This window comes from Podarcis tiliguerta (assembly GCF_965153285.1).
Source record: "Podarcis tiliguerta genome assembly, chromosome: 2".
NCBI lineage: Eukaryota > Metazoa > Chordata > Lepidosauria > Squamata > Lacertidae > Podarcis > Podarcis tiliguerta.
In genome coordinates this window covers 23,323,457-23,339,597 of record NC_139535.1, presented here as the reverse complement: position 1 = coordinate 23,339,597, position 16,141 = coordinate 23,323,457, and the positions used below count along the sequence as shown (strand labels likewise).

The 16,141-nt window shown below is 41.6% G+C and overlaps 1 protein-coding gene across 5 annotated transcripts in view; it reads right to left on the bottom strand.

Moving 5' to 3' along the window:
* PTPRG (protein tyrosine phosphatase receptor type G) overlaps positions 1 to 16,141 on the bottom strand; it is a 518,906-nt gene that overhangs the window by 240,447 nt on the left and 262,318 nt on the right. For all 5 annotated transcript variants that reach the window (XM_083424609.1, XM_083424610.1, XM_083424611.1 and 2 more), the window contains exons 3-4: positions 12,980 to 13,159; positions 756 to 904 (exon numbers count right to left, since the gene is read on the bottom strand). In XM_083424609.1, coding sequence (XP_083280735.1) covers positions 756 to 904; positions 12,980 to 13,159 — 329 coding nt within the window. The remainder of the gene's footprint in view (positions 1 to 755; positions 905 to 12,979; positions 13,160 to 16,141) is intronic.

Sequence of the window (16,141 nt, the reverse complement as noted above, 5' to 3'; positions counted from 1 at the left end):
TTGTTACACAAATATGACAAAAGAGGGAAAATCACAGGGTTGTAATTCTAGTCTAGGTAGAAAATGAGTGCTGCCTGGTGCTCACTGACACAAAAAACAGGCGCTAAAACTTGCTGAAACCATCATCAGCATCATCAGTAGAGAATTTAGTGGCACTGTACTTATAAGTTTGGCAAAATGGGGCTACCCACAAGCAACATAGAAGTTTCTGCATATTCCAGGTTCTGCTCAGATACAAACACATGCACACAAACATACATGTATGTACACACACACTTATAAATTGCAAGAACAAATATACAAGAAACCCAAATGGCTTGATGAAATCTGAGCATGCGCTGCTGCAAATGCCACTTGTTGCATATCAACCTTTAGGACAGATAGAAGTGGCTTAGCAAAAAAAGAAGAAGAAAAGAAAGCCTTGAGGGCTGAAGCTCATGGGCCAGAGGTTCCCTACTATTAGTATATATAGGCATCAGCTGTGGAGCAGCCACTATGCTGGGCATAAGACTTTGAGTCAACTGCCGACCAAATAATCCCATATATCTTCTGTTTATTTTAAATTGTAACTTCAGAACAGCAAATGAAACTTTCAGTGAAAATGCAACAGCAAACCACCAGAAGGAAACTCATGGGAAAAAGAGCAAGTTAATACAATCTGCAAATTCCACTTCTGACAATTCCACCTCTGACAAGTCTCATATTAAAACAATACACTTTTCATTAAAATGCGAGTGCACTTGCTTTCAACCAACCTCAACTGGGAATCTCCTTCCGTTGATGCTGTGCTCCGAGCCGGCTGATCCATTGCTTTGACCCCAGTGAAACTCAACTTTCTCAGCTTTAAATCTGCCTGGTAGCCCAGCACCGCTGATGAAATAATCATCCTTTAAGAGGATAGCAACTGAAAGTAGAAGAAAAGGGGAGAAAGGAGAGAACAAGATTGAAAACACTTCTGCCATTGATGTCAACCATAAGTCTGCAGTTGTTTACATGGCAACTATGTCCCTGGTTCAGGAATTCTTTGGGGTACAGATGAATGCACGGAGGGAACTCATAGAGGTAACAGCTACAGGTTCTGGCCCCTATTCATTCATAGGGTAGTGTTGGTAAGCAGCCTAAACATATGGGTCCAAAGACCTGAAGGGTCTCATATGTTCAACCAGGCCCCTAGAAAACGTGTTTTCAAAACAAGTGTTTTCACATGTAGGCTCCATGAAAATGGGAGCTTTGAACGCATTGAGCTTGTGGTCAGTGGCATGACTCTGCCCACTTCCTTCAGGCTTGCATATGCACCCAAATAAACACACTATCAAGAATTCAGGCTTAAAGGCTCAGGTGTGCAGTTTCTTATAAAGTATAGGAAACTAGCATCATATGCTTATTTTACTTACGTGATCACAGATTTGGAACTCCTTGACTATTTGCATTAGGTAGGCTTTTAGACACTTGCTAAAAACCTACTTATTTCAGTAAGCCTATCCAGGCACATAATTTAGTTATGTATAATTGTTTTTAATATCTGCTGATTTTATCTGTGCATTATCTATGATAATTTTATATTGTTTTATGGATACCACTTAACACAATTTCTTTTCTTCCTTTTATTAAACTGTTTAAATATTTTTTTAAGACAATCAATGAAATAAAAGATGACAAGTATTTCTGCATTTCTACTGAATGCCTCATAACCTCATCTGATGCCTTCCAAAACTGTACTTGGCTTTCAAGCAGCTACATGGCAGAGCTTTCAATGAGACTTTCCTTCTTGAGACCTCAACAGATATCAAAGTTTTTATTAAACTGCAGATCCATGACCTTATGCTCAATGATATTCGACAAAATGGCATTTCTGTAACTCCAGTATGTTAGGCCATTTAGCACCACCCATATAACTGTCCAATACAGATATCTATTGATAACGCCTCCTAGGTTGGCACCAGTGGCAGATTTCATCCACATATTTAATCAAAGTGGAAAATCAATATACACACATCTCATTATTACTGCTGAAGAATCCTAACAAATTCTCTTCCTTTAGTGTGGAAATTTAGTGTTTATCACAACCCTTCAACACTTTCTTCCCCTGGAGCTAGTCATATAATTACTCATCTTACAAGCCTTCTGGTGTTACTCACATGAAGCGGGCAAGGCTGGTAAAAGGGACTACAGTTTAGTCCCCCTCCTATAGTCATCTGGGCTGCTCCTTCCCCTTCGGAGCTGGGGTATGACATGTGAAGCAGGGAGCATGTCCTATACAGGTAGGTTTCCCATGTGATTTAGAATCCTAGTTGCCCAGCGTTCTAAATCCAGAGGGCGCCTCCATTTCTAGAATAAGCTTCCCACTCCACCTTGTTCCTGATGTGGACTTTTACTTCCCACTTCTTTGCTGGCGGGTAGGAGGATGCCATTTTGTGGTTTGCCTCAGGTGCCAAAATGTCTTGCGCCAGCCCTGGTTATCCCTCAACTTGGTGGGTTGGGAGGGAGTTGCATAAATATGGGAGTGAAGCTAAACTCCTGCAACCAAAAAATTTGCTTTTTGTGCCTGCATTGTCTAGACTGCATGGTCACTAGTACTGTACCAAGTGGCACAGTAATAAAATCCAAATGGTCTAGAAAGAATATCTGGCATCACCTTATTTGATGAAGCTGATGTTCAAAAGCCCTACTAGGTCAGGGCTGTTGGGTCCACTATCCTGCTCTCACACTGGCTAACCAAAAGCCCATGGGAAGCCTGCAAACTCAGAGGTATACCTCCCTCCAACGCTGGAGGTAATATACAGCTGTCATGACTAGTAGCCAGTCTATGCTGTGTTAAAATTTGACTGCATATTACATTGTTATTTATTAAATTTATTTTGACTGTATATTACATTATTATCATTTAAAAAGTACCTAACATCACTCACTAGAAACATTTCAGCATTAGAAATCCTCAAGCTTAACTACTCTTGGTTCTGGTTAACCAGAAAACATTAAAGAGGGAAGCATCAAACAATGCAAAACAGCCCAATGAGGACTGGGTGTGCTCAGTGACCACAAAATGCTTACTGACTGCTGGAAGGGGATGGAATGGAGTGTCCTGGAAGATGGCATGGGCGGCTGACTGGAAACCCGAACAGGAAGCAATCCACACTGCAATGTTTTGTTGCAGGACCCAGGTGTTATTTCTGAACACACACCCATAGGATCCAGCTGTCGCTGAAGTTCCTTATCTTAAGAGTTGTGTCGCAGAATCCTATGCTTATTTCCTCAGAAGTCCCACAGTGCTTAGCCAGACCTTCTCCCTTTGATTTCAGCAGTGCTATTTTTCTAGAAAAAGAGGTGCCGGAACTCACTATGAACGCCTCCCATGTTCTCTTATAATGGCAATAGTCCCCACCTGAGAGGTGCCAGAACAGAGTTCCAGTGAGTTCCAGCTGAAAAAAACTCAATCTCTGTGTTTGCTTCAATACTTGTTTTCCAGAGGGTAGAATCTATAGAATCTATACTAGCAATTCATTAATCAAGTGTCTTTTTCACCCTGCTATTCAGCCAGAAAAGGATCCAAGAGTGTCTTAAAAGGTAAAGGTAAAGGGACCTCTGACCATTAGGTCCAGTCACAGACGACTCTGGGGTTGTGGCGCTCATCTCACTTTAATGGCCGAGGGAGCCAGCGTACAGCTTCCGAGTCATGTGGCCAGCATGACTAAGCCACTTCTGGCGAACCAGAGCAGCGCACAGAAATGCCATATTTAGGTAACTCTTTACAAGGGCTGTGAGCAGGGGCAGATTAGAAATTACAGTTGCAAGCAGATGCATAGATTCATGCAACACAGAAATCCCAGGTCAATCATTTGTTGCTATGACTCCTATGCCTGGTCCCACCAGTGTTGCAAAAAGTAGAACTTAGCAAGCAGGTATGTTGGCTAAGAGCAGGACTACTAAGGAGCTCAAACTGCATTCCTGCATCGGGGCTCTAGTGCAAAATGAGTCTATTTTATCCGTTTGCAAACATGATTTTCACATGGTTTTATCTCTCCAGTGAACGAGTCAATTTTCATTAATAGCAGCTAGCTGCATTAACAAGCAGAGATAAAAAGCTGGAGCCTGCTTGGCTATATCAAAGGGCACTTTGCATGAAACTCCACCACTCTTAATTCAAAGGGATCTTTTCCTATATTTGAGCTTTCCAGCTGCATAATCAACAAATATACGTGCCTGAGAGTATGCATTGGCCAAGGGCTTTAGAAATAAAATGATTGCACAAAACTACACAAACACACATTTTCTCTCTTACACACCCACACATACACCGTTTCTCTTTACAGACTTAATCCACCAATCCATTTGCAAGGTGCAGTGGCGATGTGCCGAAAGGACGCAACTCAGCACTTAGAATTTCATACGTCAGCCGCAATAAAATGAATGCACCCATACCAAGTTTTGGGACTGTGTTTAGTTTACTATCCTAACTGGTGGGTTCATTAGACATGAACAAATCTGAGTAAAGGTAGGTGGGGAGGGAGAGACACAGGAAGGTTTACCTATGTAGAACTTTCTCAGATGTATGAACCTCCAGTGACAAACAATGTCCAAAAAGGCTTTTTGGCCCCCAGGGATATTGAACTTCCAATGGGTGGCAGCAGCAGCTCATTGATACACCTCCAGGAAGACCATGGGCTGTTCATTTGCAGTGGTTATATCTCAGGCTAGTGCTGACATTTTGTTTAGTGCTGGCATTCCCTTTGATGCACTAACAAACTATTATTACTATTAGTAACCAGTAAAGCTTGCAGCTTTAACCACCCCATTGTGCCAGTGTGGTGTAGTGGTTAAGAGCGGTAGTCTCGTAATCTGGTGAACCGGGTTCGATTCCCCGCTCCTCCACATGTAGCTGCTGGGTGACCTTGGGCCAGTCACACTTCTCTGAAGTCTCTCAGCCCCACTCACCTCACAGAGTGTTTGTTGTGGGGGAGGAAGGGAAAGGAGAATGTTAGCCGCTTTGAGACTCCTTTGGGTATTGATAAAGCGGGATATCAAATCCAAACTCTTCTTCTTCTTCATTAACAGCCATGGGTTTTTAGATTAGCAATGGGTAAACAATTCTCCTCAATGTCACTTTCAGGGACGTTTCTATGTGTAACAACCGAAAGATATCTCACGGTGTATAGCAAAGGAATGAAATGATTTTTTTTTTAAAAAAAATTCTTGGTGGTACCACATGGCAGGCATATAACTACGAGCAAAACTGATTTCATTGCGCTTGCAGTGGCCTCTTCAACTGTATCTTCTGTCTCAGAGACTGTCCAATACCTCTCTATTCAACAAGGCTTTTGCTAACCATTGTTAGTCTTGCCTGGTACACAAAGGAATGCTGCATGTGGTTCAGCATTGTCTTTTTCATGATGGTCTTCAGATTTCTTGTTCACCGCTTAAACTTTTTTAAAATGAAAAAGCAATGTATAAAGTTTCATATTAAAATAAATAATAACAATAAATAACAGAACGGTCCACCAAATGGATTCTGCAACTCAACCAATTTCCAAAAGCTTTCCTGTTCTGGAGGTCTTCAAGCCTAGAGAGGCTACCTATTGGGGATGCTCAAACTCTGGATTTTCTGCACGGAGCAGGGGGTTGAACTAGATCAGGTGTGGAGAACCAGTGGCCCTCTAGATGTTGCCAAACTACAAACTCCCACCATTACTGGTCATTGGCCATGCTTGCTGGGCCTGATGAGAGCTGTAGATCAGAAGCAACATCCAGAGGGCCAAAGGTTCCTCTGCCCTGGATGAGATGATCTACAGGGCCCACTCCAATGCCATGATTCTATGAAATACATCAACTGGGAATGGGTCAGAATTGATGCGACATACTTTTTTAAAAAAGGAATGTGTGGTACCAATATTAAGTGAAAAATCAAGAGGGGGAATTTGTACAAGCACGATGGTCTGTGCAACAGGGAAGGCAGCTAAATAGGTTTTTTAAAAGGTGACATGTTTTATGGGTTGTCCCACAAGAACGCAGGCTCCCGTGAATCTGTTACAATGCACGGCGGGATTCAGCTGCATTGTATAAATATTTGATGGTATCTAAATCATTTATGGCTCTGTCAGGGGTCATTTTACTTGCTTTGGATTAATAATTAAAAGGATAATTAGGAGGATGTACAATCTGAAATGTTCATCTAATTGTTCATTTTACAGTGTCTCTTACTAGGCTGTGCAAGATCTCAAAAACACACAGGCAGGCACACACAAACCTACCTCTCCCTTTTTCAGTAACTCTATCCCAACAGTTTTAAGCTCATGAAACTGCTGGAGCAGCCATGGTTATGATCTAATGCCGAATATACACGCGCTATGTATCATTTTGATGTGTGTGTGCGCCAGGTCTTACCTGGGCTTGTTTGCATCACACTAAACTATGGTTTGGTGTGACGTCCAAGGCAACTACTGCCCTGGTACTGTTCTTACATAAGCTGCAATGTGAGTTTCCTTTAGCTGAAGAGTGTGCGATATATGTTTTACAATAATTAGTAAAATAAAATGGACATAAGAAAATTTGTAAAATTTACACACTATCTCTCTATTTAAAAAAACATTGAATATAAAAAAAATCTGACTTGATAGTTAATATCTAAAATTTAAGCTGCAAATTTGCATATCCATAATTCAATCAAAATCTCACGCCCAGCAAGAAAGGCTTGAATTCTGAATGCTAGTTAATTTTCTCAAGATTTCACCACTAATTTATTTTAAAATTACCTCGAAACTTTTTTACTTTAAAAATGATGACCTATAAAACATGCTGGCTGTTGCAAACACGGCAAAGACAGTAGGTATTTCCTAATGAAAGGGGAAAATCAAAGTATTTAAACATTGTTTCCGCTTAGCTGTAAAGTGAGTGGATTCTTGCCAAAGCACTAAGCTTCCATGCCTGTGATATGTCGAGTAAGCCTAGAACCAGACCAAGGAAGCATTTGACAAGTATTTTACCTCCTCACATTGCGTTCTTTAGTTAGTGAAGAAAACCACAAAGCTTTGCAAGTATATAATCAGGAAATGTTTCCGATATCAAAGCTAGAAAGATAGCCTTAATTATTACTATTAAACCTTATTTGTACTATGGTCATTTAAACAGTCGCAGATGGCGTGGCCGCTCATCTGACTGCTGGTCAGCTGCATTGCTGGAACTTATCAGAAGCAGTGCTGGATTTACATATAAGCTTAACAAGCTATAGCTTAGGGCCCCACTCTCTTGGGGTCCCCCAAAAAATGTAAAGAAAAAAAACCCTGGATGTACATTTCCAAAATATGAGATAAAAAACAAATACAGTGGTGCCCCGCAAGACGAATGCCTCGCAAGATGGAAAACCCGCAAGACAAAAGGGTTTTCTGTCTGCAGAGGCGCTTCGCAAGACGAATTTCCCTATGGGCTTGCTTCGCAAGACGAAAAATGACGAACAAAATCGATTTTTTTTTTTTGCTCCAAAACCCCTTATTCTGAATCGCTAAGCTGCTAAAAGCATTTTAGCAGCAAAACCACTAACCCCCCCCCTTAAAAAGCCGTTTTTAGCCCTTAAAATGTCAATAGCGCTAATAGCGCTACTCCGTCAATGGGCTTGCTTCGCAAGACAAAAAAACCGCAAGACGAAAAGACTCCCGGAACGGATTCTTTTCGTCTTGCGAGGCACCACTGTAAAATAAAACCTACATACAGCAACAGTGGCAAATGGCTTTAGATACCTATTACAGCCATAAATTATCATATACAGTGGTACCTCTAGTTACGAACTTAATTCGTTTCGGAGGTCCGTTCTTAACATGAAACTGTTCTTAACTAGAGGCGTGCTTTTGCTAATGGGGCCTCTTGTTGCCGCTGCGCCACTGGTGCACAATTTTCGTTCTCATACTGGGGCAAAGTTCTCAACTCGAGGTAACCCAAGGTTAGCTGAGTTTGTAACCTGAAACGTTTGTAACCTGAGGCATTTGAAACTCGAGGTACCACTGCAGCATATATTCAACACAGAAAAAGTGACAATTTGTTGTTCACAAAGGACAGCTGGACATATAAAGGGCCCCATTACCTTCAGTAGCTTAGGGCATGGGTAGGCAAACTTAGGCCCAGGGGCCAGATCCGGCCTAACTGCCTTCTAAACCTGGCCCACGGACAATCTGGGAATCAGCGTGTTTTTACATGAGTAGAATGTGTCCTTTTATTTAAAATGCATGTCTGGGTTATTTGTGGGGCGTAGGAATTTGTTCTCCCCCCTCCCCCTTCAAAATATAGTCCGGCCCCCCACAAGGTCTGAGGGACTGCTGAAAAAAGTTTGCTGACCCCTGCCTTAGAGGGTCTGGAAAAAGCAGAGCTGGTGTCAGCACCCAACTTTCTTGAGTGTCTACAAGGCCACCTGGGGACACCCACCCTGTACCAGGCCTTCCCTCCCTTACATGTCCTCATGCTTTGATTTACAGGACAGCATCAGTGGACGGTTGGAAAACAGCTGTTTTGATGGTCCCACGATGCTCTGTGGTTGTGGAGGATAAAAAAGATGGGTGGTTCATAGGCATTTGATGCAGATGGTCCTGTTGCTGCTCTTAACCACTATGGAGGGGACACTGATATTGGGCCCCCACACTTGAAGGCACTTAGCCATGAGCCCCCCTTATACTGAGCTTAGAAATGAGAATCCATGTCTCCTTTCCCCCACTTAAGTTATTTTTCTTCTTGTTGTTGTTATTGTATGGAAATTTTACCAGGCTTTGGAATTCCCTATTTAAACATGTTTACATGACAACCTTTCAAACCTAGAATTTTCAAACTTCATCAACCTACCACCTTAGAAAGGAGATTTGTTCCAGTTTTTTTATGTGTCTGGGCAAAGCCTGCCAATATTTTTTAAGTCCTTCTTTTTCCATCCATGCTAACACTGCTATCTTAAAGTTCTAACTCTTTTGTCATACCCTAACCCCCAAGTCTGGATGCCTGCATATGGAATTGAGTCCCATTGATTTAATTTGAACTTTGAACTTATTTCAAAGTAAATACATTTAGGGTAACAACATAATAAGCAATCTTACTCCAGTGGACCTTCATTATTAGTGGTTTTAATTTAGAGTTCTATTATGGCTGTATGTTCCCTAACATCAGATCCAAGCCCTTCTCCTTTGGCAAGGAGAAGCACATAACTACATTGTTGAAATGCAGCAGCAAATGGCATGTTGCTGTGCTACAGCTCACTGGACCTGTGGTAATGCTGCTGTTGCTTGCCAGGAGAAGTTAGGCTGGTGAGGTGCAAACGCACCAGTGGAGCCAATCTGGTGCTCCTGCTGGAGCATTAACACTGCACCAACCTCCTCACCTCACCTCCTAATCAGGGCCGGATTTAGGTTTCATGAGGACCTAAGCCAGGGATCAGCAACCTTTTTCAGCCGTGGGCCGGTCCACCGTCCCTCAGACCATGTGGTGGGCCAGACTATATATATTGGGGGGGGGGGGATGAATGAATTCCTATGCCTCACAAATAACCCAGAGATGCGTTTTAAATAAAAGCACACATTCTACTCATGTAAAAACACCAGGCAGGCCCCACAAATAACCCAGAGGCGCATTTTAAATAAATGGACACATTCTACTCATGTAAGAACACGCTGATTCCTGGACCGTCCGCGGGCCAGATTGAGAAGGCAATTGGGCTGGATCCAGCCCCCAGGCCTTAGGTTGTCTACCCCTGCTCTTAATCTCAGGGTCACAGGTTCAAGCCCCATGGTGGGTTGGACTAGATGACCCTTGTGGTCTGTTCCAACGCTTTTATGATTCAAAAGGCAGTGCGGACAAGTTAAAAATAAAATCAAAGTGCCAACTTGGTACTGCTGCAGTGAAATCACTGAACCACCAGATCAATGGGGGGGGGGGCAGAATAAGTAAAACATGCCAGTTATGTCCAAGCTAGTATTGCTCAATGCACACAGCAGGGACATGGACTTCATTTCACATTGCTTAGGGGCTAAGAAAAACCTGCTGCATTGACCACAGTCCTGCACTACCTGAAGCACTCAATAAGGGTAAGAACCTTCCTTAGCTCAGTTCTCACACTTTTTGATGCCTTGGGATTCCAGGAAGCCCCATGTGGCTTCACTAAATATTCTCTTTGCCCTCTCACCCTTGTATAAATGGATGTTGGACTGCCTATTAAAATTCCACTGCAGAAAATTTTGTTGGAAAAAAAGGACTCAAGCCAATGCAGATGCAAACTCTTCTGGCACGTAGCAGTAAACTATTTAGTTGGATTTTTATTAATGCAGAAGTTTCTATAAATATTTAGAAGCACACACTACATCCAAATAGCAGTTTCTGTAATTACAAAAGTGGGGGTGGGGAGCATGCAAACATTTTGAGCCTACAAGCTCTATATGGAAAGGAAGCTCAGGGCTTTGCTTGGAGAGCGGAAGTGCAAGCAAAAAGACCTAAAGCATTACAGACCTTAGGAGTGGAAATCTACAGCTGTAATCTTATGCACAAATACATAAGGGGAAGTTTCACTGAACTAAGCAGAACTTGCTTATGAACAGACCTAAAGAGAATTGTTCCACATAGTTCTATTCACACAACATAGTTATGAGGAATGAAAGTGGGGGTGACGACACATGCATATCCTATATTCTAATACAGAACTAATGCACACACATTAATACCAGGAGGCTTGGGGGGGGGGGTTGGGGGGGTGCTAAGACTTCAAAAACTGCCCAATGAGAACTGAGCAAATCAGTGGCCCCAGAATGCTGAATGTTTTGGGACTGGAGAAAAAGCTTCCATTGATAAGGAGTCCATACTGTTTTCCAGTTATTTATTTCTGTATCAGCCACACCCTTATACTCACCTTTTCCCTATATATACATAACTCTTCTCTCATGAAACTTACTTCGTTGGTCTTCTGTTAAATAGGCAGAACAGCAAGTGACCTTGAATTTTATCATGAAAAAATGAGATATTTATTTTAACAACTATTCTCCTTAAAGCTTTTCTCTTTTTACAAATATATTTAGCAGTAATCAATAAAGTAGAACGAAATAATTAAAAAAATGATTTAATGGCCTACATTAAAGTTTTGTCCCTTTCACTGCAATTCAGTGTATACAATTCCTACAAAGTTTACTTTGGTTCCGTGTGCTTAATGGTGCAATTCTACTGAGCCTACTGCTGAGTTCAATGGGGTATGTTATCCAGCATCTACCCACCTGAGAGTAAACCTCATTTATCTCAATGGGACTTATTTCTGCAGAGACAGGTATGGGATTTCACTGCAGTTTTTAGTATAAACAACTAAGCAGCTGTTGCATCTCAGGTGAAAAATCTTTTTTTCAGATTTAGCCATTTAATAGTATCTTTAATAATAAATAAACATAAAACTTCTGTTTTTAAAAAAATATTAACTCAAGATGGTGGTTTTTTAAATTGTTTGACCAACCAATCTCTATATTCCTAAAAGCCACTGCTTTCTCCAGGCAATAGTATGGGTGACAGAAGAGTATTTTGCCACCTGGCTTAAGCCCCTTGTGGGTCACTAACAAGGCCAGAAGCATCTTGTATTAAAGGTTTTACACCTGACAGCACAGGAAACAGAGTGAGACTAAAGCATTATAACGAAAACCTATGAATATAACAATGAAAGAAGCAAGCAATAACAAAGCTTTTTTTAAAAAAACATAGGAATATTATTTCTGCTTGTTTTTGTTTTTTAAAATCCCTTAAGATTTCACAACTATAGACAGTTATTTTGACAACCACCCCCAATTTTCAGAACATCTTTGGTCTTTTCATTGTCTTACACTCCTTGATATTGGGTTGCATAGTTTTTCCCCCAAGTCCTTATACAGTGGTGCCCCGCAAGACGAATGCCTCGCAAGACGGAAAACCCGCTAGATGAAAGGGTTTTCCGTTTTTCAATGCGCTTCGCAGGACGAATTTCTCTACGGGCTTGCTTCGCAAGACGAAAATGTCTTGCGATTCTTGCGATTTTTTTCTGCTCCCCACCCCCTTTTCCTAAGGCACTAAGCTGCTAATAGCCTTTTAGCAGCTAATCCGCTAATCCCTTAAGCCTTTAATAGCCGCTAATAGCACTAATAGCGCTAATCCGCTAAACCGCTAATAGGGTTGCTTCGCAAGACGAAAAAACCGCTAGACGAAGAGACTCGTGGAAAGGATTCTGTTCGTCTTGCGAGGCACCACTGTATAATATAAAGATTAGCAACCTAACTAGGGATATATTTACAGTAGAGATTGGGCATCATATTGAGAATCAACTTGAGAAAAACAATAAAAGGAGATCTTTGTAGCTCCTATTCTGATGTTCACTCCTGCAATTAAGAATTTCATGGAGCAAGACAGTAGAGCCACACTGATGACCCCATCCCTTTGTTGGAGGGGAACATCTGTAAAAAGAGAGCCTCCCATAGGGAGCCAGTGTAGTGTAGAGATTAAGAGCGGTGGACTCATAATCTGGTGAACCGGGTTCGCTTCCCCGCTCCTCCACATGCAGCTGCTGGGTGACCTTGGGCTAGTCACACTTCTCTGAAGTCTCTCAGCTCCACTCACCTCTCAGAGTGTTTGTTGTGGGGGAGGAAGGGAAAAGGAGATTGTTAGCCGCTTTGAGACTCCTTAAGGGGAGTGAAAGGTGGGGTATAAAGTCCAAACTCCTCTTCTTCTTCCACATCATGGGGAACACAAACACACACACAAACAAACAAACAAACAAACAAACACACAGCACAGGATTCCCCTGGTACATGTCCTTTTCCCAATGTGTGAATGGTGATGAGGGTCAAGCCCAGTACGGCAAAGCTGATGGAGTGGGGTCAGCGGGCACAGCCACATGTTCACTCTCCATGCAGTTCTTAGCCATGTGGATGAATGGCCGGCCATATAATTATGGCCTTTATAATTAACCACGAGAGAATGCAAATAATCAACCATAAGAAAGTAATCATGCAGTCCTCACCAGTTTTCCCGGTATTTTTCATCCATGTCTTGTTAGAGGATTCATTATCAAAACCAACCAGGTGTATTTCTTGATATTCTTCTCCAACATGTGCCTGATGATCTACGATATCTATGGGAGACTGCTGAGTTCTTCCGCAATCCACGTTTGAAGTGACCCAGTGCTCAGGACCATATGCACCTGTTTCAAAAGAGGAAGAACACTTTGTAGTGATGGCTCAGCCAAGATGGTAAAGTTGAGTTATGAAATGAACACTTCAGTTAGTCCACAACACTTCAGTTAGTCCACACACAACATAAATTATCACTCTATTTACAAAGGTATTCTCCAACTGTTAATATACTTTGTTTCCTTATTGGAATTTCACTTCTAAGAACATTCCACCACCACTTCTTAATTAGTTTAAAACCTTTAACCCACAGAAAGCCAAAAATACGCCTACTGATGAAGATCAGAACCAAAAGCCATTTACAAATCCAACTGATGAGAAGATTTTGTTACAGCTAACAAATATTAAGGGGCGGAATCAACTAACCAGTCCAGCAAGCAGAAGCTCACATAGGGATATCTGCTGGTGCAATGGGACTTTCTCTCTCTCCTCCCTCTGCATGCCCCCTCAACTGACTTGGGGGTTTGTCTGGATAACCCCAAGAACAACACATGGGAGAGGGAAAACCTTTCAATCATAAATGCATAAATGTTTGCACTGACAGGGCAATCTCCTCAGAACTATGTTGAATTCCCCCCCCCCCCGCCATCAAGTGTCAAAAATAAGGGGGGGGAAATACTTGGGACTTCATTTTAATTTTAAATGTTTGTTGTTGTTTCGAAACTATATAACAGCCATAAAGATAGATATTTTATTAAGTTTGTAATCAAGACATTTGGTTGCAATGGAATCCATTTCTAGCTAAGTGCTAGAAGGTTTAGAGCTAACGGCTAGCTTTTCTGTCCATGAACACTCAAGTGCGGTTTTAATTGAAACTGATCTTCTGCTACAGATTTCAAATTAATTCTTTTTTTTAAGTGTCTCATGCTCCAAACACCATTGTCTTGGCCAAACAACAACAGCCCTATATCATTAGGGGAGGAAATAGAATGCTTTTTCTAGCTTGCAGGTATTGATTGCCTATTCCCTACATCAAAGTACGATTGCCATTCTACACGATATATATATATATTTCTTCATCATTAGACACTTGAGAAAGTACACAGGATGACACTGCCAATCATTTGCATTTCGTCTTGTCTTGGGATGTTTGTTTGTTTGTTTGTTTGTTTTAAAAATGCTCTTGAAAATTAATAGTGGGTATTCAAAATGTTAAAAACAGCACACACGTGCACACACCACTTTTAATTGTTCTCTGAGACATGTAGGGGAGGGAAAAAGGAAATCATGACATTCCAGGATCAGATCAGAAACCAGGCTGGCTTCTGTAATTCCAGGACTGTCCCTGGAAAATTGGGACACTTGGAAGGTATGTAAATATCACTCTGATAAAAAAAAATTAAAAAAAGAAAAGCATTAAAACACCCCCAGGAAACCTGTGTGTTTCTATCTTTGTCAATATCATGAGAAATCTTTTAAACATTTTTATTTCAACCACCTTTATTCATTTAATGAATGATCATAGCTATTGCTCAACGTTAAGGGTATGTGTAAAGTGGCTTTAAACTGAAGGTTCTGTATATTATTATATGTTTATGGAATTTTGTACACTGCCTTGGGTGGGCAGTTGTGCTCTTAAAGGCAGTTTATAAGATAAGTAATAGATAAAGTAAAAGGTAAAGGTACCCCTGACCGTATGGGCCAGTCTTGACAGACTCTAGGGTTGTGCGCCCATCTCACTCAAGAGGCCGGGGGCCAGCGCTGTCCGGAGACACTTCCGGGTCACTTGGCCAGCGTGACGAAGCTGCTCTGGCGAGCCAGAGCCGCACACGGAACGCCGTTTACCTTCCCGCTAGTAAGCGGTCCCTATTTATCTACTTGCCCCCGGGAGTGCTTTCGAACTGCTAGGTTGGCAGGCGCTGGGACCGAGCAACGGGAGCGCACCCTGCCGCGGGGATTCGAACCGCCAACCTTTCGATCGGCAAGCCCTAGGCGCTGAGGCTTTTACCCACAGCGCCACCCGCGTCCCAATTGATAAAGTAATAAAACCTTAATAATAAAGTGGTTCTGCTCCTGCCTTAAATCAAGGGGTGGAGCCATCAACTCATTCTGCTGACATGGAGCTGGGAATGGGAAAATAATAAAGCATTTAAAAAGCAGCAGGAGAAATGAATTTCAAACATCCCACTGCTCACACTGCCAGCTCACATTATAAACACTATAAGCATCAATGCATCCACCTTAATTTACACATACAGATTGATATAGTCGGGATAGGTATCCAAATGAAGTTGGTGTTTATAGAGAGTATGTTCAAATATAGCAAGGGCACTAAGGACTTCAGACCACTGAGTAATAGTTGGTGAGTATTTATCCTTCCAGGCTCAAAGCATTAAGTCTCTTAGCGACCGTAACGGCCAGTGAAATCCATTTTTGTTGTCCTTCTGTTAGTCCTCATGCTATGCTTCAAAAAATGTGTTTCCAGACCACGTCCTCAATATAGGCTGGTCTAGCACACAGCCGGCAACTGGAGGCAGCGGGCTCACTCAATGAGCCATTGGCCTAATATACCAAGGCTGTTCTTCTTTTCCAAGTCCTCTGTAAACTCTTTTCAAACTTTTGTTTTTCTGCTTTTCTTTCCTTTTTTTAAAAAATACTGCTTCCCTCCATATGGAGAAAGAAAAATCCTTGCTTAGACCTTCAACTCCAATGTTCATAGTTCAGATAAAATCATATTTCTAACTGTAGTTTTAATAATAGCTTCTTTAATACATAGGCTGACTTTAAATAGAAGCCCCCCCCCATTAGCTTGTTTTGCTACTTGCTACTGTACATTTCAAATAATGACTTCAGCTCACTGATGAAAAGCCATTAAAAATAATGAATTCTGTCTAGATCTAATTAAAGCTAATATAAACCTTTGAGGAGCTTTTTTTAGACATCCTAGTCAAATATTTCCCCCCAAAACTTGTAGATTAAATATATAAATTTTAAAAGTAGCATTACCACCCATACACTTGAATTTTCTTCATTTCCATTATCTTTCTAATTAT